The sequence below is a fragment of the Macaca nemestrina genome, chromosome 10 (assembly GCF_043159975.1).
Source record: "Macaca nemestrina isolate mMacNem1 chromosome 10, mMacNem.hap1, whole genome shotgun sequence".
Taxonomy (NCBI): Eukaryota; Metazoa; Chordata; class Mammalia; order Primates; family Cercopithecidae; genus Macaca; species Macaca nemestrina.
In genome coordinates this window covers 136,257,749-136,278,416 of record NC_092134.1, presented here as the reverse complement: position 1 = coordinate 136,278,416, position 20,668 = coordinate 136,257,749, and the positions used below count along the sequence as shown (strand labels likewise).

The 20,668-nt window shown below is 53.1% G+C and overlaps 2 protein-coding genes across 10 annotated transcripts; both read left to right on the top strand.

The window, feature by feature from the left end:
• Window positions 1–240: 240 nt before the first annotated feature.
• Window positions 241–10,561, top strand: LOC105484212 (leucine rich repeat containing 23). Of its 8 annotated transcripts, none has more exons than XM_011745656.2 (8): window positions 245–365; window positions 1,058–1,232; window positions 1,318–1,427; window positions 1,865–2,118; window positions 3,077–3,207; window positions 5,889–6,025; window positions 9,025–9,328; window positions 10,191–10,561. In XM_011745656.2, the coding sequence occupies exons 2-7, from the start codon at window positions 1,107–1,109 to the stop codon at window positions 9,302–9,304; spliced, it is 1,038 nt and encodes a 345-aa protein (XP_011743958.1). In that variant the 5' UTR covers window positions 245–365; window positions 1,058–1,106; the 3' UTR covers window positions 9,305–9,328; window positions 10,191–10,561. The 8 variants fall into 8 exon arrangements, with proteins under 8 accessions (XP_070928389.1, XP_070928385.1, XP_011743958.1 ...); XM_011745654.2 differs by having other exon boundaries at window positions 248–537; XM_071072286.1 differs by lacking the exon at window positions 245–365 and adding an exon at window positions 416–537 and having other exon boundaries at window positions 9,884–10,333.
• Window positions 10,562–10,807: 246 nt separating this feature from the next.
• Window positions 10,808–20,299, top strand: LOC105484211 (enolase 2). Of its 2 annotated transcripts, none has more exons than XM_011745651.2 (12): window positions 10,808–10,955; window positions 12,127–12,223; window positions 12,718–12,813; window positions 12,971–13,029; window positions 13,337–13,406; window positions 13,879–14,012; window positions 14,239–14,461; window positions 15,563–15,760; window positions 18,174–18,375; window positions 18,649–18,757; window positions 18,937–18,995; window positions 19,309–20,299. In XM_011745651.2, exons 2-12 carry the CDS (start codon window positions 12,139–12,141, stop codon window positions 19,376–19,378), a joined length of 1,305 nt encoding a protein of 434 aa, XP_011743953.1. In that variant the 5' UTR covers window positions 10,808–10,955; window positions 12,127–12,138; the 3' UTR covers window positions 19,379–20,299. The 2 variants fall into 2 exon arrangements, with proteins under 2 accessions (XP_011743953.1, XP_011743954.1); XM_011745652.3 differs by having other exon boundaries at window positions 10,845–10,955; window positions 12,124–12,223.
• The last annotated feature ends 369 nt before the right edge of the window (window positions 20,300–20,668 follow it).

Below are 20,668 nucleotides of genomic sequence, written 5' to 3'. Positions count from 1 at the left end.
CCTGAAAATAACTAATGAGCAGAAACTATAGGGGGAAGGGGAAAAGACCCCTTATCTTGGTGTTTCTTGCTTTTCCTCGCAGCCCCGCCCTTTTTGCTTCGAAGGGTGAGTTTTTCCTGAATTCACAATACTTTTGCATTGAAGATGTCGGGGGTCCCTTTAAGGTCTTGGGTGACGTAATGACTAGCCCCGCCCTCTCTCTTCTCTCTTCTCAGCCCTGGCCATTTTTTTTTTTTTTTTTGTCCTCAACCAATTAGCGGCCCGACGCCCTTTCCGCGCCTCATCCGGGTTCCCGGGACTGGGAAATTGGCCTGGTAACCAGGCAACTACTGATCAATCCCCTCCCCAGCTGATTTGCGCATCAGGTAGTCGCCGCTCTGCGCTCAACGGTGGCGAGTTTCAGTAGCCAAGTGCCCCGCCCCCGTTGCCATAACAGCAGTACACAACCCCTCCTTCCCCTCGCCCGCTTGCTAAACAGTCCTTCCCTCTCGGGACCAAGGGCCTCTCCAGAACTGCTTCTGATTGAGCAGAAACAGGGTCTGAGCCCCTTTGCTAAGGCGAATTGAGTGGGAGGACTGGAGACTGCGCTTTAGGCTGGTGTACCAGAGGGCCCAAGGAAATTGGTCCAGTGGGGAGGGAAAAGTAGAAGAAATGAATGGAGCGGGGATTAGGGATGGCGCAGTGGGAGCTAAGAGGAGAGGAGAGGGGGAGGAGGAGGACTTGGTAGGGAAGAGTGGAGAGCATGGCTTAAGGGGGAGGTGGGAAGAATGGGGGAGAGGGAAGCCCAGGAAATAGGGACACTGGGCTGCTGGAGGAGAGCTGGAGCCACTGCGAAGGACAGGAAAGGCCTGGGGGTGTGGGTGACATCCTGAAGGGAGGGGGTCCTCAGTGGAAAGTGTGAAGTGGGGGTTGAGAGTCAAAATGAGATGTTCACAGGGATGAGGAAAGAAGCCTAGAGTTGGTGGGTCAGAAGTGATGGGGGTGATGGGAGTGGCACGTGTCAATGACGATGAAGGAGCTGAAGGCTGGCAGAAGCTGAGGAGACCTTCTTTCTCAGGAGGAGGACTGAGCTTATCTGACTTCAGAGCTTTCAGGAGGGAAGAAAGATGTCAGATGAAGATGATCTAGAAGACTTTGAGCCAGACCAGGATGATTTTGAGAAAGAAGAGGACGAGAAGGAGACAGAGGAGGGGGAGGACTACAGAAAAGAGGGGGAAGAGTTCCCTGAGGAAGTGAGAGCCTGGACAAAGAGGGGTCCTAGGGCTGAGGGGCGGGGTTGGGCAGGGGAGGGACGCCTTATTCCACTTCCACCTGCAGTGGCTGCCCACGCCCCTCACGGAGGACATGATGAAGGAAGGGCTTTCTCTGCTCTGTAAGACAGGCAGTGGGCTGGCTCATGCTTATGTCAAGCTGGAGGTTAAAGAGAGGTGCGTTGTGGGGGGACCAGATGAGGACTGTGAGATTGTAGGGCCCCTGTCTCCTTTCCCACTGTCATTCCTGGGTGTTCTGGCTGAGAGTTTGACCCTTCTCATGCCTAGTGGAAAGGGAAGGACAAAATTTACTTTTCAGGAGCGCTGAGACTTCTATCAAAGCTGACGTGGGGAATTGGAGACTGAGAGTATATGGGGGGATTCCTGCTGGATTCCCTCATTTGTCTTTCAGAGTATGGGTTCTCTGTCCTTCACAGACACAGGTCTTTCTGCCCACTGTTAAGAACCCACCTACCTTCTCTTACCCTTCTTCTCGCCTACCATCTGTTGCCCATTCTTCTCCTCATTATAAGCCTTCTGCTTTAGCAACTCTGCCAGTCCTCGCTGGGTTCTTAACCCTAAACCTGGTTCCTTCTCCCTCTTCCATCTCCTAGGGACCTGACAGACATCTACTTGCTGCGCTCCTACATCCATCTGCGCTATGTGGATGTTTCTGAGAATCACCTGACAGACCTGTCGCCACTCAACTACCTCACCCACCTGCTCTGGCTCAAGGCTGATGGCAATCGGCTGCGAAGTGCCCAGCTGAATGAACTGCCCTACCTGCAGATTGCTAGTTTTGCTTATAACCAGATTACTGACACTGAAGGCATCTCTCATCCTCGTCTTGAAACCCTGAATCTCAAAGGTGGGTCTTTTTTTTTTTTTTTTGAGACGGAGTCTCGCTCTGTCGCCCAGGCTGGAGTGCGGTGGCTGGATCTTGGCTCACTGCAAGCTCCGCCTCCCGGGTTCACACCATTCTCCTGCCTCAGCCTCCCGAGTAGCTGGGACTACAGGCACCTGCCACCTCGCCCGGCTAGTTTTTTTGTATTTTTTAGTAGAGACAGGGTTTCACCGTGTTAGCCAGGATGGTCTCAATCTCCTGACCTCGTGATCCGCCCATCTCGGCCTCCCAAAGTGCTGGGATTACAGGCTTGAGCCACTGCGCCCGGCCAAGGTGGGTCTTAGGATGGGCTACACAAGATTCTTTCCTTCCTAGCCTGAGGCCAACAGAAGTGGGCAGTATGGTCCTTGGCTATGGCACATGGCAGTCTGCATTCATTCATTCAGATACGCAATGTGATTCATTATGACAGTTCTACATGTTAACCATATAGGAGCGAATAAGACAAGAAATGTCCCTATTCTCATATAGCTTATATTTCTAGTTGGGAGAGACGTACAAGTAACAACAAACACAATACGTAAATTCATGTAGCATGTTAAAAGGAGACAAGTGCCTTGGAAGAAATAGATCAGAGTAAGAGGAATGGGGGACATAGGTGGCAATGTTAAATGGATTGGTTAGGACAACCATCACTGAGAAGATGACATTTGAGCAAAGAGTTGAAGAAGGAGAGGGAATTAGACATGTCAGCTGCTTCGTTCACTCTTCAAAGGCTTAGGTGGATATGTCCATCAGGACCTTGGACTACCACACCACTTGCCCCAGGGCTCTGGAGGTATTAAGTCTGGAGCTGTCCTTCCTCACTACTACCCTGCTTTGTGAATGTCCAGGGTAGGGTGATTTAGAGGCTTCCCAAATTCAGGCTCTAATGCTGAACATTTGGAGTGGCCCTTTGAGCTCTTGAAACCCTCCTCCCCAGGAAACAGAATCCACATGGTGACAGGTCTGGACCCCCAGAAGCTGATCAGCCTGCACACAGTGGAGCTTCGGGGGAATCAGCTGGAAAGCACGGTGGGGATCAATCTTCCTAAGCTGAAGAACCTCTACCTGGTAACTCACTGGGTCATAGGGTGGTACAGGGAAGAGGGCACTGTCCTGGGGGTCAGGATGCCTGTTTTCTAGTAGGCTCAGCTACTAACTTCTTCATTATGATAGTAACTGGTATTATCAAGCCCATAGTTGGTTCCAGATACTGTGGAGATACAGAGCCACCTAGCAGGGCTGATAATATATAATGTGTGGATAATACAGAGATAATTTACTTTGATACAGGTAGCAGCAAAATGGACCATAATTGAGGTACAAACATCAGGCTGTGGAAATGTTTTAGGAAAACTCTCCTCTCAGATTGGGTTTTTCTTCAGCTCTTGCCCTAGCCACCACAGCAATAATCAACCTAAGACTTCCGGGGCCCAAGATGTGGGGTTTCTCCCCATACACCAAGTAGTAGACACCAGCTGGGTGATCTCTAATTCGATTCCGACACTATCTACCTGGGGATAGCATCAGATCCCACAGATTGAGGGCTCAGTTCCCAAGAGTGACCCCCACACCGTCCGCAGACACCAGTTGCAAGTCCAAACCTCCGGAACTTCTGACACATCAGCTTCAACATGAAGCTGGTTCCCATGACCTCTTCTTTGGATTTAATTAATTTTCTGGAGTGACTTTTTATCAGTTTATTGCAAGGGCAAAGGACACAGATGAAGAGATGCATAGGGCAAAGTCTGGGGGAATAGGTGCAGTGCTCCATGTCCTTCCTGGGTGCATCACCCTCCAAAAGCCTTCATGTGTTCAGCTACCCAGAAGCTCTCTGGACCCAGTCCTCTTGGGTTTCCATGGAAGCTTCAAATATTAGTATTCCCTCCCCCAGGGAATTGGGGAGGCTGTCTCTGGGGAGGGTCTTAAGAACCACAATCAGGCTGGGAACGGTGGCTCACGTCTGTAATCCCAGCACTTTGGGAGGCTGAGGCGGGCGGATCACGAGGTCAGGAGTTCAAAACCAGCCTGGCCAACATGGTGAAACCCTGTCTCTACTAAAAATACAAAAATTAGCCACACATGCTGACATGTGCCTGTAATCCCAGCTACTCGGGAGGCTGAGGCAGCAGAATCGCTTGAACCCAGGAGGCAGAGTTTGCAGTGAGCTGAAATGACACCACTGCAATCCAGCCTGGGAGACAAAGCAAGACTCCATCTCAAAAAAAAAAAAAAAAGAGGCCGGGTGCGGTGACTCATGCCTGTAATCCCAGCACTTTGGGAGGCTGAGGCGGGCGGATCACAAGGTCAGGAGATTGAGACCATCCTGGCTAACACGGTGAAACCCCATCTCTACTAAAAATACCAAAAAAATTAGCCAGGTGTGGTGGTGGGCACCTATAGTCCCAGCTACTCAGGAGGCTGAAGCAGGAGAGAGGCGTGAACCCGGGAGGTAGAACTTGCAGTGAGCCGAGATGGCACCACTGCACTCCAGCCTGGGCAACAGAGCAAGACTCCGTCTCAAAAAAAAAAAAAAAAAAAAAAAAAAAAACACAACCAGAAAGAGGGAGAAGCGGGGAAAGATTAGAGCCTTCCCTTGGGGCAGGTGAAAAGACAGCAGGAGAAGGTTCCTGAGACCTGCCCCTGAGACCCAGCACACCCAACTTTATAACAAAAGACTGCAACAAGGGCTATTATGGGAGTTATAAGCTAGGGACTGTGGATGAAAATCGTTATATATAATAACACCACAGGGCCGGGCGCGGTGGCTCAAGCCTGTAATCCCAGCACTTTGGGAGGCTGAGACGGGCGGATCACAAGGTCAGGAGATCGAGACCATCCTGGCTAACACGGTGAAACCCCATCTCTACTAAAAAATACAGAAAGCTAGCCGGGCGAGGTGGCGGGCGCCTGTAGTCCCAGCTACTCGGGAGGCTGAGGCAGGAGAATGGTGTGAACCCGGGAGGCGGAGCTTGCAGTGAGCTGAGATCCGGCCACTGCACTCCAGCCCGGGTGACAGAGCGAGACTCCGTCTCAAAAAAAAAAAAAAAAAAAAAAAAAAAAAAAAATTAACACCACAGGAAGCCACTGAAATATTTAGTCTTTTAGACTCTTAAGCTTCGTTATTCTGGGATGGTGCTGATGGCAATCCTCAGTGGTGGCATGGGGGCTCCTGGGCCATATGGGGAGTGGGCTGAAGCATCTCCTCCATCCCAAGTGGCTTTGGGGGGTGAGTGGTAGCGGGTTACTGCTGACCTTTCTCTGGGATGGCAGCTTCTCCTGAACTTTTTTTTTTTTTTTTTTTTGAGACGGAGTCTCGCTCTGTCACCCAGGCTGGAGTGCAGTGGCCGGATCTCAGCTCACTGCAAGCTCCGCCTCCCGGGTTCCCGCCATTGTCCTGCCTCAGCCTCCCGAGTAGCTGGGACTACAGGCGCCCGCCACCTCGCCCGGCTAGCTTTTTGTATTTTTTTAGTAGAGACGGTGTTTCACCGTGTTAGCCAGGATGGTCTCGATCTCCTGACCTCGTGATCCGCCCGTCTCGGCCTCCCAAAGTGCTGGGATTACAGGCTTGAGCCACCGCGCCCAGCCAACTTCTTTACTTTCTATACTGATCTCTACTCATCCCCACTCCCTTCTTCCACTCCTCCCTCTCAACGTCTTGGATTTCCTCTTTTGCATTATCTCATTCTGACTTCTCTTTCTTCCCTGTCCCTGCTCCTTCTCAATCAATCCACTGTGCCCTGGGGGTCTAGGCCCAAAACCTGCTGAAGAAGGTGGAAGGCCTGGAGGACCTGAGCAATCTCACCACCTTGCATCTTCGAGACAACCAGATTGACACTCTGAGTGGCTTCTCCAGGGAAATGAAATCATTGCAGTACCTCAACCTGAGGTATGCACCCCTTCTAAGCCCCACCTTGTCCCTACCCCTGACCAGGTGCAGCTTTTGAGTCTGTGTTCCTCCCTGGCCCAATTCCCCAGTCCTAGCCTACAGCTGGATACTCACCTCATCCTCCTCCCTGATCCTCACCCCGCCTTTCCTTACTTTCTTCTGCACTGAGTTGCAACACTAAGTCCCTTATAGCTTGTGACCCCTGAATTTGTATTCATTCAATCCACAATTATTGAGAATGTGCTATATGCCAGGCCTTGTGCTATGTTTTGGGGACATTTAAAGGAATCAGAGGCTGGGCATGGTGGTTCATGCCTGTACTCCCAACACTTTAGAAGGGAGGATCACTTGAGGCTAGGAGTTCAGGACCAGCCTGGGCAACATAGTAAGACCATGTTTCTACAGAAGTAAAAATAATGGCTGGGCATGGTGGCTCACACCTGTAGTTGTAACATTTTGGGAAGCTGAAGCGGGCAGATAATTGGAGCCTAGGAGTTTGAGACCAGTCTGGGCAACATGGCAAAATCCCGTTTCTACCAAAAATACAAAAATTAGCCAGGCATGGTGACAAGCACCTGTAATCCCAGCTACTCAGGAGGCTTAGGCGGGAGGATTGCTGGAGCCTAGAGGTGGAGTTTGCAGTGAGCTGAGATCAAGCCACTGCACTCCAGAGTAGGTGACAGAGCCAGACCCTGCCTCAAAAACAAAAAATATTAAATAAAAATTAAAATATTAAATTAAAAATAAAAATTAACTGAGCCTCGTGGTGCACACCTGTGATTTCAGCTACTTAGGAGGCTGAGGTAGGAGGATCACTTGAGCCCAGGAGTTCAAGGTTGCAGTGAGCCATGATTGTGCCACTGCACTCCAGCCTGGGTGACAGAGTGAGCTGTCTCTAAAAGAAATAAAGGAATCAGAGGTGATTCCTGTTCCTAAGGGGCTCACAGTGTGGCTCCAACTCTTTTTTCCTTGCCCTATCCTATATAAGTTTCCACTGCCCTTCTCCATTTCCTCGGTCCCAATTCACCTTCCCATTTCCTGCCTCTCTTCTCCTGAGCCCCACCTGTAAGGGATGACCTTTTTACTGATATAAAACACAAGATGTGCTCAGATTTGAGGAGAGAAGGACATTTGTAAGAAAATCTTTTGGTAGAAAGGCACTGAAGATCAGCCACTCTTGTCGGATGGAGGACTTTATGTGTGTGTCTTTAAGCAAACATGTAAGGAAACTGCCTCTTTCCTTAGTCAACAAGACCAGATTCTTTTTTTTTTTTTTTTGCCCAGGCTGGAGTGCAGTGGCCGGATCTCAGCTCACTGCAAGCTCCGCCTCCCGGGTTCACGCCATTCTCCGGCCTCAGCCTCCCGAGTAGCTGGGACTACAGGCGCTGCCACCTCGCCCGGCTATTTTTTGTATTTCTTAGTAGAGACGGGGTTTCACCGTGTTAGCCAGGATGGTCTCGATCTCCTGACCTTGTGATCCGCCCATCTCGGCCTCCCAAAGTGCTGGGATTACAGGCTTGAGCCACCGCGCCCGGCCAAGACCAGATTCTTGAGCTGGCAATGGAAAGAGCATCTCCAAGTAGGGAGAGGTGGTTGCATCTGGAAGCCCCAACTCTCATCCTGACCCCCTGGGCAATCTCTTATTCATGAAGTCTGCCACACAGATCTGATGGGGTGTGTATATGTGCCATCTTCCTGTTAATGATCTAGACAGGCGTGATGGGCCCTTCCTGAGTGGCTATTAAATGGGGATGTTTTGAGAGTAAGTCGGGTGTATGTGGAGGGGGGTGAGGGTGTTTCAATGATTGGGAGGTGCCTCTGGGGCCAGAGATGCTAAGCATCCAGCAATGCAAGGCAGAGTCCAGTACAAAGTGCCTGTAGCCCTCCTGGTGAGAAATACTGCATGAGGCTCAGCACGACCATGAGATCAGGCTGAAACACTTAAATATGATTGCATAAAGGCTTAAAGCGAGAACGTGAAAATAAATAAAAGGCCAGGCACAGTGGCTCATGCCTGTAATCCCAGCACTTTAGGGGGGCCAAGGCAAGAGGACTGCTTGAGGCCAGGCATTCAAGACCAGCCTGGGCAACATAGTGAGACCCAGTCTCTACAAAAAATTTAAAAATTAGCCAGGTGTGGTGGCACGTGCCTGGAGCTACTTGGGAAGTTAAGGTGAGAGGATCGCTTGAGCCCAGGAGTTCAAGGCTGCAGTGAGCTATGATCATGCCACTGCACCCCCAACCAGGGTGACATAGTGAGACCCTATCTCAATAAAAATAAAAAAATAAATAGAGTATCATATAATGAGGCACATTAGGAGATGAAGTTTATTCTCCAGGTTGGGAGGCTCCAACCCATCTGTAGCCCTAGGTTCCCTTTGTGGGGAGCACCAACAGAGCACCCACCACTCTAAACTCCAGCTTAGATCCCAGTTCCTTGTCCCCTGACCTAGGTCCTACAGGGTAGAGTGCAGTGGCTCGATCTCGGCTCACTGTAACATCAGACTCCTGGGGTCAAGCGATCCCTCCTCCTCAGCCAAGTAGCAGAGACTACAGGTGTGTGCTACCACGCCCACCTAATTTTTTTATTTTTAGTTTTTGTAGAGATGGGGTCTCACTATGTTGCCCAGGCTGGGTCCTACCTTCTACCTTCTGTTTAGGTGTGATCACAGAAAACGTGTCTCCCTGTGAGGAAAATTTGCCCTCTCCTCCCCAGCTACAAGACAGGGTTGTGGCCTAGCTTTGCTGCACCAAAAGAACACATGAACACATGACAGAGTAGAATATGGCACTTAGGGACTCCTTGAAGAGCAGAAGCAGGACCAGAGTGGGGTTGCACAGCACCTCTGTAGTAAATCTGGCAAGGCTTGGCAGGCCAGTTCTCAGTGTTTCTAGGGAAATGGGAACCCAGTAGCAGAGTCCCCCAGAAGCCCCATTCCTAGCAACTGGCAACCAAAGCCCGTTATTCCTGCGTGAACCCCTCCTGACCACACTGGCAGGGGCAACATGGTGGCCAACCTGGGGGAGCTGGCCAAGCTTCGAGACCTGCCCAAGCTGCGAGCCTTGGTGCTGCTCGATAACCCATGCACGGAGGAAACCAACTACCGCCAGGAGGCCCTGGTGCAGATGCCATACCTCGAACGCCTGGACAAGGAATTCTATGAGGAGGAGGAACGGGCTGAGGCTGATGAGATTCGACAGAGTCTGAAGGAAGACAAGGAGAAGGAGCAGGAGCCTGAACCCAAGCCTGACCTGGAACCGGAACAGTCATTGATCTAGCGGCAGTTCTAGCCTCTAAAGATAGTAAGGAAGCCTGCAGGGAGGCAGTGGGAGGAGGCCAAGGGCTGGGCAGGTAGGGAAAGAGGCCAGAGGGGAAGCTGCTGCAGAAGGAGGTGGGGGAGGAAAGCATCAGACAAGCAGAACCCTTAAAGAGAGCAGGGTTAGGAGTCAGGGAGAGGAAAAGGGACCTGTGGGGCCTGGGACCAGCTGAGAAAGGCTTAGGAGGCCAGAAGAGTAAGTGAAAAGAATTGGGGTGGCCGGCAGAGGAGTTGATGGGGGTGGGGCAGCCATACCTGACACAGAGTGAAGTCTGCTAGGAAAGGACAGGTGTGGGTGCATGGTAGGGGCTGCAGGGGAAGGCTGGTGGTGTATGCAGCTGGACCTAGGAGAGAAGCAGGAGAGGAAGATCCTGCACAAAAAATTTGAGCTAAAAATAACAGGACATAGAGGTGGGGGAAGAAAAGAGGGCAGAGTGAGGCAGAAGGAGACTGAAGAGATGAGGATGGCTGCCAGGCACTTTAGATAGGGCAGAGGCTTTATTTATTTACTTCGGTTTTCTTTTTTTTTTTTTTTTTTGAGAGGGAGTCTCCCTCAGTCTCCAGGCTGGAGTGCAATGGCGTGATGATCTGGGCTCACTGCAAACTCCGTCTCCCGGGTTCAAGCAATTCTCCTGCCTCAGCTTCCCGAGTAGCTGGGACTACAGGCGCATGCCACCAGGCCTGGCTAATTTTTGTGTTTTTAGTAGAAACGGGGTTTCACCACGTTAGCCAGGATGGTGTCGATCTCCTGACCTCGTGATGTGCCCGCCTCAGCCTCCCAAAGTGCTGGGATTACAGGCGTGAGGCACAGCGCCCGGTCCCTATTTACTTCTGTTTTCTACCTCCAGGAGATCAAAAACGCTGGCCTTCAGACCTGATCAGACTCCCAGGGGGGCCACCACATTCATACCTCCTAGGGCGAGGACAGAGGATGCCTGTTTTTGCCCCAAAGCTGGAAATTCATCACAACCTGAGGCCCAGGATCCGCTCTGTGCGGGTCCTCTGGGCAGTGTGGGGTGCAGAGTGGGGTGCCTAGACCTGAGCGCTGCCTGGAGCCTAGGCCGGGGGCCGCCCTCGGGCAGGTGTGGGTGGGAGCCAAGCCCGCGTGGGCCGCGGGGTGCTGGTAGGAGTGGTTGGAGAGACTTGCGGAGGCGGCTGGGGTGTTCGGATTTCCAATAAAGAGACAGTGTGATGCTCCTGTGTCTGACCGGGTTTGTGAGACATTAAGGCTGTCTTGAGCTTCACTGGCAGTGTGGGCCTTCGTACCCGGGCTACAGGGGTGCGGCTCTGTTACTTTCGAGTGGGTTGGGCCGTGGGTATGAGCACTTGTGTGCGCGGGGGGGCCAGGTCGTGGGTGCCCCCACCCTTCCCCCATCCTCCCCCCTCCCCCACTCCACCCGCGTCGGTCCCCCACCCGCGCTAGTACGTGCGCCTCCGCCGGCAGCTCCTGACTCATCGGGGGCTCCGGGTCACATGCGCCCGCTCGGCCCTATAGGCGCCTCCTCCGCCCGCCGCCCGGGAGCCGCAGCCGCCGCCGCTGCCACTCCCGCTCTCTCCGCGCCGCCGTCGCCACCGCCACCGCCACTACCACTGCCTGAGTCTGCAGTCCAGAGGTGAAGCCCCCGCCGGGCCCCGAGCCCCTGCGGCCCCCTCCCCTCGCCGCGGCGCCCCTGTCCCCTTTACCCGGTGCCGCTGCGCACCTCTCCGCATCTCTGGCCCGGTGCAGCTACGCACCTGCTCGGCCGCCCGCGCCCAGGGCGCCCTCCCTCCCTGGCCTTCCCCGCCCGCTGCCCTAGCTTTCTGGCCCTCTCCACGCCTGTCTCTAACTGCGCCTCTCCACCCTTGCCTGCCTTTCTCCCGGTGCTCACCCTCACCTACGGTTCTGTCCATTTGTTTCTAAGTTGGGAGTCTCTCCGGGCGGTGCATTTTTATCCTGGCGCGTCCCTTTTGGTTTGCATTTGGGGAAATGTCTTCTCTCACCCTTCCTCACCGCCCCCCCGCCAGACTTCCCTTGGACTCCCCTCTCTTCTGCTCTTCCCCACGACGCCCCTCTCCGTTCGCGCTTCCTCCCCTCAGCTGCACGGGGGAGGGATGGAAGAAGTGGGGATTTGTCGGGGCGCAGGGAGGAGGACAGGCCCAGCTGGTCTCCACTCCCCACCGGCTCTTATCCTCTTCACTTCCCGCTGCAACCCCCAGGGACTGCAGGGCCTTTCTCAGGACCCTCTCCCACGACACCTCTACTGCGTGCGCCTTTCGCGGGAAGAGGAGGGAGACACGTTTGGGAGAGAGTGGGACCTTGGGGAAGGGGCAGAGTTCAGGCAGCTGAGGTGTTAAGTTGGGGAGGGATGGGGGCTCTGGAAGAGAGGCCCAGGCAACCCATCCTCTTCGTGGCTCCCAGGAGAAATGCAAGCCTGGCAGCCATTCCGCTCTGAGGAGATCTGGGGGAACCCCACCGGCTGGCCAAGCTGCAAAGAGGCGCGGGAACCACTGTCGTGCCCCTCCCCTCCTCACTGCAGTGTTCTCCCATCTCATCATTTGATCGTACCCCGCCCCCCACTGCAGTGACCTCCCCTTCCTCACTGCATTGACCTTCTCCTCTTCCCAGGGGGGAGGGGGAATCCCTTCTACAGCCCTAGACTGCAGCCAGCACCTCCCTACCCACCCCCAACCCCACTGCAGTAACCTCTTTCCCATCCCTCCCAGCCTCCTGCCCCGCCCATTGATCTCAGGCTCCACCCCTCTAAGCCTCTTATCTTTCTCCTTCCTTCCCTTCCACCCGAGGAGATCCCAGCCATCATGTCCATAGAGAAGATCTGGGCCCGGGAGATCCTGGACTCCCGCGGGAACCCCACAGTGGAGGTGGATCTCTATACTGCCAAAGGTAATGGGTGTGGCATGGGCCTTCCTACAGCCCTAGCTTTTCCACCGCCAGGCTGGGTTTGGCCAGGGGTTCGGAGGCCTTTTTTGATATCCAGGGGGATGGGGTGCTGGGCCAGGCTCACAAGCCTGGGTTGTAAAGGTTGGATCCTCCTTGTCCAGGGAGCCAGGGTAGGTGAGTCTGTGTTCGAGTTGAGCGTGTGAGGCATGCCCTGCCTCCGTGTGTCTTCCTGTGCACCTGCATGTGTGCAGACGTGTGCTGCGAGCAATTTCCTTTTTGCGGGCTCCCACTTGTGCATGTGGGGCCTCAGATGGGCGGATGAGGAGGCCACTTCTTGTGCATCTGCCTCTGTGTGTGGCAGGGGGTGGGGGAGACGTTAGGGAGCAGTGTGGGGAGAGAGCTAGATGTGGTAGGCAGGAAGTTTAGAGCCAGAAGGCTGAGGGACTCCCTGGCCCCTGTGTCTCTTCACTCCCTCTCATTCCATGTTCCTCCTTTAGGTCTTTTCAGGGCTGCAGTGCCCAGTGGAGCCTCTACCGGCATCTATGAGGCCCTGGAGCTGAGAGATGGAGACAAACAGCGTTACTTAGGCAAAGGTGAGGTTCTTTCTCTTTTCCAGACTTTCCCCAACCTCAGCCTTATGCCCCTACCTCACACCAGTCCCCAGTCCTCCTCTAGCATGCCTTCCCCTCCTCCCATTGTCCCTTCCGGCCCCTCCTGGCCTGACCCAGTTCAGCCTCTTCCTTTCCCCAGGTGTCCTGAAGGCAGTGGACCACATCAACTCCACCATCGCGCCAGCCCTCATCAGCTCAGTGAGGCCCGCTCTTTGCTGGGGATAGCAGGGCCAGAGTTCTGGAAGGAATCCTGGAGCAGGGCAGGAGGAAGGGGAGAAAGAATGCCCACTTTTAGGAATCATGGTCACAAGGGGGAAGGGTGGGGAACAGATTCCTTACTGCCCCTGGTCCCATGGGGGTTCAGGTCCCCTAATCCAGGCAGGCCCCTGTCACAGGGACCTGGTTGGGCCCTGGCCAAATGTGAGCTTGGGTGTGAATGAGGGGACCCTCTGCCTGAGGGCTCAGCTTCCAGCCTGGCCCCGGGTGATGGAGGCTCTGCCCTCAGGGTCTCTCTGTGGTGGAGCAAGAGAAACTGGACAACCTGATGCTGGAGTTGGATGGGACTGAGAACAAATGTGAGCCGGGGCTGGGAGAAAGTGGGGAAGCATCAGGGTGGGGAGGCGTGGAGCAGATAGAGAGCTGAAGGGCCAGTGCTGTAGTGGCTTCCTCAGGAATGACTGTCAGGGGCCTCCTCCTCCCAAAGCTGGAGCAAGGGGAGATGAGTTTAGCTGCAGAGGGAGGGACCGACATTAGGCAGAAGGAAGACCTTCTTTGTAGCATATATAGGAGGGGGTTGGCCTGAGAGAGTCTGTGGTCTCAGGGATATTTGGACAGAGGTGCGGCTCTCTGCTGCTTCCAGTCTCCTCCTCCCCACCCATTCCTCTCCCTGCTGTTTTCAGGAGAGCATGGATGAGGTGTTGCTGGGGCAGGGGTAAGGAGGGAGGAGGGGGTCTCCTTTACTGGCTCCTTTTGGAGACTACAGATAGAGGCAGGAGCTAGAAGGAGAAGGGGACATTGTGCTCAGCACCTTCCTCTATAATCTTCCAGCCAAGTTTGGGGCCAATGCCATCCTGGGTGTGTCTCTGGCCGTGTGTAAGGCAGGGGCAGCTGAGCGGGAACTGCCCCTGTATCGCCACATTGCTCAGCTGGCCGGGAACTCAGACCTCATCCTGCCTGTGCCGGTGAGCGCTGAGCCGTGCCTGTGACTCTCCCAGGGGTGGGTGGGGGAGGGGGCATGCAACTCATGAGGAATGATGGGAGGAAGGTGAATTGGGGGAGGTAAAGAGGAAGGATGGGGACGTGAGATTTAGTCCGGGAAGCTGGGGGAAGTTTGGGATCTTGAGTTAAGACTCCTGGGGCAGGCAGGGAGGGGCTCTTTGACCCTTCTGTCTTTCTGCGGCTTCCCAGGCCTTCAACGTGATCAATGGTGGCTCTCATGCTGGAAACAAGCTGGCCATGCAGGAGTTCATGATCCTCCCAGTGGGAGCCGAGAGCTTTCGGGATGCCATGCGACTGGGTGCAGAGGTCTACCATACACTCAAGGGAGTCATCAAGGACAAATATGGCAAGGATGCCACTAATGTGGGGGATGAAGGTGGCTTTGCCCCCAATATCCTCGAGAACAGTGAAGGTGAGGCCAAGAGCCCCACTGCCAGCTCTAAGTCTTACCCTACTGCAGGACATCAGAAAGGGCCACACACTTCACCAAGTCCTGAGTAGGTGTGGAGGGTCCTCGGACTCTGCAAACTCCAAAAGTTACCAGTTCTTAGAGTGGATTGCAGGGGGCTTCCCAAATTCACATGCAGACCTAGGGGACCAGTCTTTCATCTGCCTAGCCGGATGTGTTAGCATCTGTTAAGTTGTCACTGGAGGGCCGGGCGCGGTGGCTCATGCCTGTAATCCCAGCACTTTGGGAGGCTGAGGTGTGTGGATCACTTGAGGAGTGAGACCAGGAGTTTGAGACCAGCCTGGCCAACATGGTGAAACCCTGTCTCTACTAAAAATACAAAAATTAGCCGGGCATGGTGGCGCGTGCCTGTAATCACAGCTACTAGTGGGGCTGAAGCAGGAGGATGGCTTGTACCTGGGAGGCAGAGGTTGTGGTGAGCCGAGATTGTGCCACTACACTCCAGCCTGGGTAACAGAGCGAGACTCCATCTCAAAAAAAAAAAAAAAAAAAAAAGTTGTCACTGGAGCCCTTGGGAATACTGGGAGATGGTCTGGGTGACCTGTTGGATTCATCCCATCCGTTCGAAATTTGTCCTATCCCCATTCCAACCTCCTAGGCCTCTAGAATCCCTAATTTTTCTGTGCCTTGGGAGAAACTGTATAGGGAATGGAAACAATGTAGGTAGTGGTTAAAAGTTAAGATTCTGGGGCCAAATTACCTGGATGTATTTGAACCCTGACTTGTGAAGTTACTGCGGGTGATCTTACTTCTCTCTGGAAATAATAACAGAATCTAGCTCATAGTCGTGTGAGGTTTAAACGAAATATATATGAAATGCTTAGGCGACCTGCTGCCAATGAAAAGATAATAAGTATTATTAGCAGAATTCCACTCCTCCGTGTTCCCAGACGTCCTCTCCTCCCAGTCCTGGGGATAACCCCAATAGCAACCCCACCACACTTCCCTCAGGAACGGTCCTCCACCTCTGCCCTGAATGTCTTTTCTTTCCTCCTCGCCCATCCCTCTTGCTTGTACTATAATCTCACTGTATTCTGTCCCCAGCCTTGGAGCTGGTGAAGGAAGCCATCGACAAGGCTGGCTATACGGAAAAGATCGTCATTGGCATGGATGTTGCTGCCTCAGAGTTCCATCGTGATGGCAAATACGACTTGGACTTCAAGTCTCCCGCTGATCCTTCCCGATACATCACTGGGGACCAGCTGGGGACACTCTACCAGGACTTTGTCAGGGACTATCCTGGTGAGAGGAAGCAGTGTGAGGGGGAGGTCTGGGGGCAGGCAGTGTCCCAGCAACTCTGGACCTTATGGGGTGCTGACTCAGGCACCAGGTGGAGGTGTCCTAAGAAGAACCTGAGAACCAGGGAGAGGGTGCAGGAGCCACCTGCAAAGACTGGGCTTTGTATGTAGTGTAAAAGTGCAGGTACCCGAGACTAATCTGTTCTATCTGCCTCAGATCCTGATTAAAGTCATGGGTTCTGAAAATTACTGGGGTCAGGGGGAAGGCTCTGGAAGGAACCAGGGATGGTGAGAGGGTGACTGGATCTAGCAGAGAACTAGAATATTTCGGTATCTTTGATTGATGAAATTGTGGATGCTGAATGGAGCTGGGACTGATGTGTGAGTAGAAAGAAGGCTGAGGGGGACTGAATTAGCTTCTGCAAGTCTGTCCAGGGCCTTTACCCCAGGAAGGAGGCAGTTGGTCTCCATCTTCCTGAAACAGAGCGAAAGAAAATAAACATAATTGCAGAATTAAGGATTTGGATTAGCAATGAGGAAGGGCTTCCTGGGGGTGAGAACAGGAAAATACAAAGTTAGGTTGTGAACCCTTGTTACTGGAAGATTTTTTTGTTTTTTGGATTTTTGTTGTTGTTGTTTGTTTGTTTCTTGTTTTTTGTTTTTTTGAGACGGGGTTTCACTCTTCTTGCCCAGACTGGAGTGCAATGGCGCCATCTCGGCTCACCACAACCTCCACCTCCTGGATTCAAGCGATTCTTCTGCCTCAGCCTCCCGAATAGCTGGGATTACAGGCATGTGCCACCATGCCTGGCTAATTTTGTATTTTTAGTAGAGACAGAGGTCTCTCCATGTTGGTCAGGCTGGTCTCCAACTCCCAACTCAGGTGATCTGCCTGCCTTGGCCTCCCAAAGTGCTGGGATTATAGGCGTGAGCCACCACACCCGGCAGGTTTGCTTTTAATTAATTTTTTTTTTTTTTTGTAGAGACAGGGTTTAGCCATGGTGCTCATGGCTGGTCTTGACCTCCTGGGCTCAAGTGATCCACATGCCTTGGCCTCCCAAAGTGCTGGGATAACAGGCATGAGCCACTGTGCCCAGCCCATGGAAGTGGAGTGAGATCTCTGCTCACTGCATGATTCTCTTAGCCTCCCAAGTAGCTGGGATTACAGGTGCGCACCACCATGCCTGGCTAATTTTTGTATGATTAGTAAAGATGTGGTTTCGCCATGTTTGCCAGGTGGGTTTCAAACTCCTAACCTCAGGTGATCCACTTGCTTTGGCCTTCCAAAGTGCTGGGATTACAGGCGTGAGTCAGTGCACCTGGCCTGTTTTTTTTTTGTTTGGTTGTTTTGTTTTGTTTTGTTTTTGAGATGGAGTCTCGCTCTGTCGCCCATGCTGGAGTGCAGTGGCGTGATCTCCACTCACTGCAAGTTCCACCTCCCGGGTTCATGCCATTCTCCTGCCTCAGCCTCCTGTGTAGCTGGGACTACAGGGGCCCGCCACAGCGACCGGCTAATTTTTTTTTGTATTTTTAGTAGAGATGGAGTTTCACCGTGTTAGCCAGGATGGTCTCGATCTCCTGACCTCGTGATCCGCCCGTCTCGGCCTCCCAAAGTGCTGGGATTACAGGCTTGAGCCACTGTGCCCGGCTGTCTTTTTTTTTAAGACAGAGTCTTGCTCTGTCGCCCAGGCTGGCATGCAGGGGTGTGATCTCTGCCTCCCAGGTTCAAGTGATTCTCATGCCTCAGCCTCCCCAGTAGCTGGGATTACAGGCATGTGCCACTATGCTCGGCTAATTTTTGTATTTTTAGTAGAGACGGAGTTTCACTCTGTTGGTCAGGGAACTCCTGTCTTCAAATGATACGTTCACCTCAGTATCCCAAAGTGCTGGAATTACAGGCGTAAGCCACTGTGCCTGGCCTCTCCCTGTAAGGTTTTATGAAATAAGAATCAGGAGCCAGGCATGGTGGCTCATGCCTGTAATCTCATCACTTTGGGAAGCCGAGGCAGAAGGATCGCTTGAGTCCAGGAGTTCGAGACCGGCTTGGCAATACAGTGAGACCTCATCTCTACAAAAATTTTAAAAACTAGCTGAGTGTGGTGCCACATGCCTCTAGTCCCTGCTACTCAGGAGGCTGAGGTGGCAGGATCACTTGATCTGGGGAGGTGGAGGTTGCAGTGAGCTGATATTGTGTCACTGCACTCCAGCCTGGATGACAGAGTGAGACTCTGTCTCAAAAAAAAAAAAAAGGTTAGGAATCAGGGCAGGCTTACGCTGGGGGGATTTGTCTTAGCAAGGCTGAACAGGTATAGTTAGCCAAGGGCCTGTCCATTTCAGGGAATGAAGGGGCATGTTCCTGCCTGGTGTAGAGGCCCAGGGAAGATGAACAGCCCCCGCCCCCCGTGCTCTCTCTGCAGTGGTCTCCATTGAGGACCCGTTTGACCAGGATGACTGGGCTGCCTGGTCCAAGTTCACAGCCAATGTAGGGATCCAGATTGTGGGCGATGACCTGACAGTGACCAACCCAAAGCGTATTGAGCGGGCAGTGGAGGAAAAGGCCTGCAACTGTCTGCTGCTCAAGGTCAACCAGATCGGCTCGGTCACTGAAGCCGTCCAAGCGTGAGTGACTTCGGGCCCCCTCCTGTGCGGTCCTCGTTTCCGTAAGACTCCTCTTGCAAGTGCTGCAGCCTGATTCTACCCAGGGATGCCAAAGAGAGCAGGGAACCTGGAATCATCATCGCAGTTCTCCCACCTCTGCCCCTCCACCCCTGATTCTCTGCTCCCCTCCCAGATAGCTTTCCCCTAGATGTTTCCTGATACAGACCAAGGTTGGGGCTGGGAAGAGAGCGCCCAGTGTGAGGGCTGGAGAAGCAGCGCTGTGTGTGGATACAGGTGCAAGCTGGCCCAGGAGAATGGCTGGGGGGTCATGGTGAGCCATCGCTCAGGAGAGACGGAGGACACGTTCATTGCTGACCTGGTGGTGGGGCTGTGCACAGGCCAGGTGAGTGAGGCAGCCTGGTGAGTGAAGATAACTCTCTGTGGGACTGGTATTTCTAGCTCACCCACCTGGTCTCTCCTTCCAGGTGTTTGAGGGTGTCAGGGGAGTTTCAGGAGAGCAGAAGTTTCTTTTCAGGGGTGAGAGGGCAGCCACTGAGCTGCGAATCCTTTGAAATGTTTCAGATCAAGACTGGCGCCCCGTGCCGTTCTGAACGTCTGGCTAAGTACAACCAGCTCATGAGGTGAGGGTCCCTGGGGTGGGAGCCCCTGGCCCAGAGGGCTAAAGGCCCCATTTGCCTGCCGGACAATCTCTAGCACCCAGGGCCTGGATGACAGTCCATTTCCAGATAATATTGGTTTTTGCTTCCTGGGTTTATTGATGGCCTGATTGACAGATCCCAGAGATCACATGGGAAAGCCAGGGAATGCTCAGCCTTGGGGCAGGACACAAAAGCAGGTGGTGTGGGGGTGGTTGGAGTCTGGGGGACCCCCTAGAGAGAGAAGCAGGATCCTTCTGCATCCCTGACCACTTCCTTTGTGGTTCATGTCTCTCAGAATTGAGGAAGAGCTGGGGGATGAAGCTCGATTTGCTGGACATAACTTCCGTAATCCCAGTGTGCTGTGATTCCTTTGCTTGCCTGGAGACGTGGAACCTCTGTCTCATCCTCCTGGAACCTTGCTGTCCTGATCTGTGATAGTTCACCCTGTGAGATCCCCTGAGTCCCAGGGTTTCCAGAACTTCCCTGATTGACCTGCTCCGGCTGCTCCTTGGCTTACCTGACCTCTGCTGTCTCTGCTCACCCTCCTTTCTGGGCCCTACTCATTGGGGTTCTGCACTTTCCACTTCTTCCTTTCTCTTTCTCTCTTCCCTCAAAAACTAGAAATGTGAATGAGGATTATTATAAAAGGGGGTCTGTGGAAGAATGATCAGCGTCTGTGATGGGAGTGTCAGGGTTGGTGTGCTGAGGTGTTAGAGAGGGACCATGTGTCACTTGTGCTTTGCTCTTGTCCCATGTGTTTTCCACTTTGCATATGAGCCATGAACTGTGCATAGTGCTGGGGTGGAGGGGAGTGCTGGGCGTGTGATCATGCCTGGCTAATAAGGCTTTAGTGTATTTATTTATTTATTTATTTATTTATTTATTTATTTATTTATTTTATTTGCTTTTCATTCATCCCATTAATCATTTCCCCATAACTCAATGGCCTAAAACTGGCCTGACTTGAGGGAACGATGTGTCTGTATTTCATGTGGCTGTAGATCCCAAGATGACTGGGGTAGGAGGTCTTGCTAGAATGGGAAGGGTCATAGAAAGGGCCTTGACATCAGTTCCTTTGTGTGTACTCACTGAAGCCTGCGTTGGTCCAGAGCGGAGGCTGTGTGCCTGGGGGAGTTTTCCTCTATACATCTCTCCCCAACCCTAGGTTCCCTGTTCTTCCTCCAGCTGCACCAGAGCAACCTCTCACTCCCCATGCCACGTTCCACGGTTGCCAGCACCTCTGTGGCACTGAAATGAGCACCACCATTAAAGTCTGAATCAGTGTACTGTTGTGTCTGAGGAGTCTTACTCTAGTCCATATGAGGGGAGAGAAGATGGAGCACCTGGAAGCTGGTGAAACTGGACAGCAGAACTGGGGAGGGCACAAAAAGAGGAAGACAGACTGAACAAATATGGCCAAGATGATGGCACTGCCTACCCCATTCTGGCTAGGTGGGGTGCATGTGGCCCCTGCTTTCTTAGCAGCAGGCTTGGCTCCCAGACCCGGGTGAATTAAGGGGTTCAAGAGCCCCTAAAAGCATAAAATATTGTGTGTGTATGTGTATTTTGGGGGAAAGGGGGTCTAAGGTGTTTTCATATCCAAAGGGCTTGTGGACTGGAGCAGCTCCTGTACTGGACCTCTGCCAACAAAAGCC

Coding starts and splice junctions, on each gene's coding strand:
- LOC105484212 (XM_071072284.1), top strand. CDS start 1,107: ATGTCAGATGAAGATGATCTAGAAGACTTTGAGCCAGACCAGGATGAT. Junction 1,428..1,864: donor AAGCTGGAGGTTAAAGAGAG/GTGCGTTGTGGG, acceptor TCCATCTCCTAG/GGACCTGACAGACATCTACT. Junction 3,208..5,888: donor AGCTGAAGAACCTCTACCTG/GTAACTCACTGG, acceptor CTGGGGGTCTAG/GCCCAAAACCTGCTGAAGAA.
- LOC105484211 (XM_011745651.2), top strand. CDS start 12,139: ATGTCCATAGAGAAGATCTGGGCCCGGGAGATCCTGGACTCCCGCGGG. Junction 13,407..13,878: donor GGATGGGACTGAGAACAAAT/GTGAGCCGGGGC, acceptor ATAATCTTCCAG/CCAAGTTTGGGGCCAATGCC. Junction 14,462..15,562: donor TATCCTCGAGAACAGTGAAG/GTGAGGCCAAGA, acceptor TTCTGTCCCCAG/CCTTGGAGCTGGTGAAGGAA.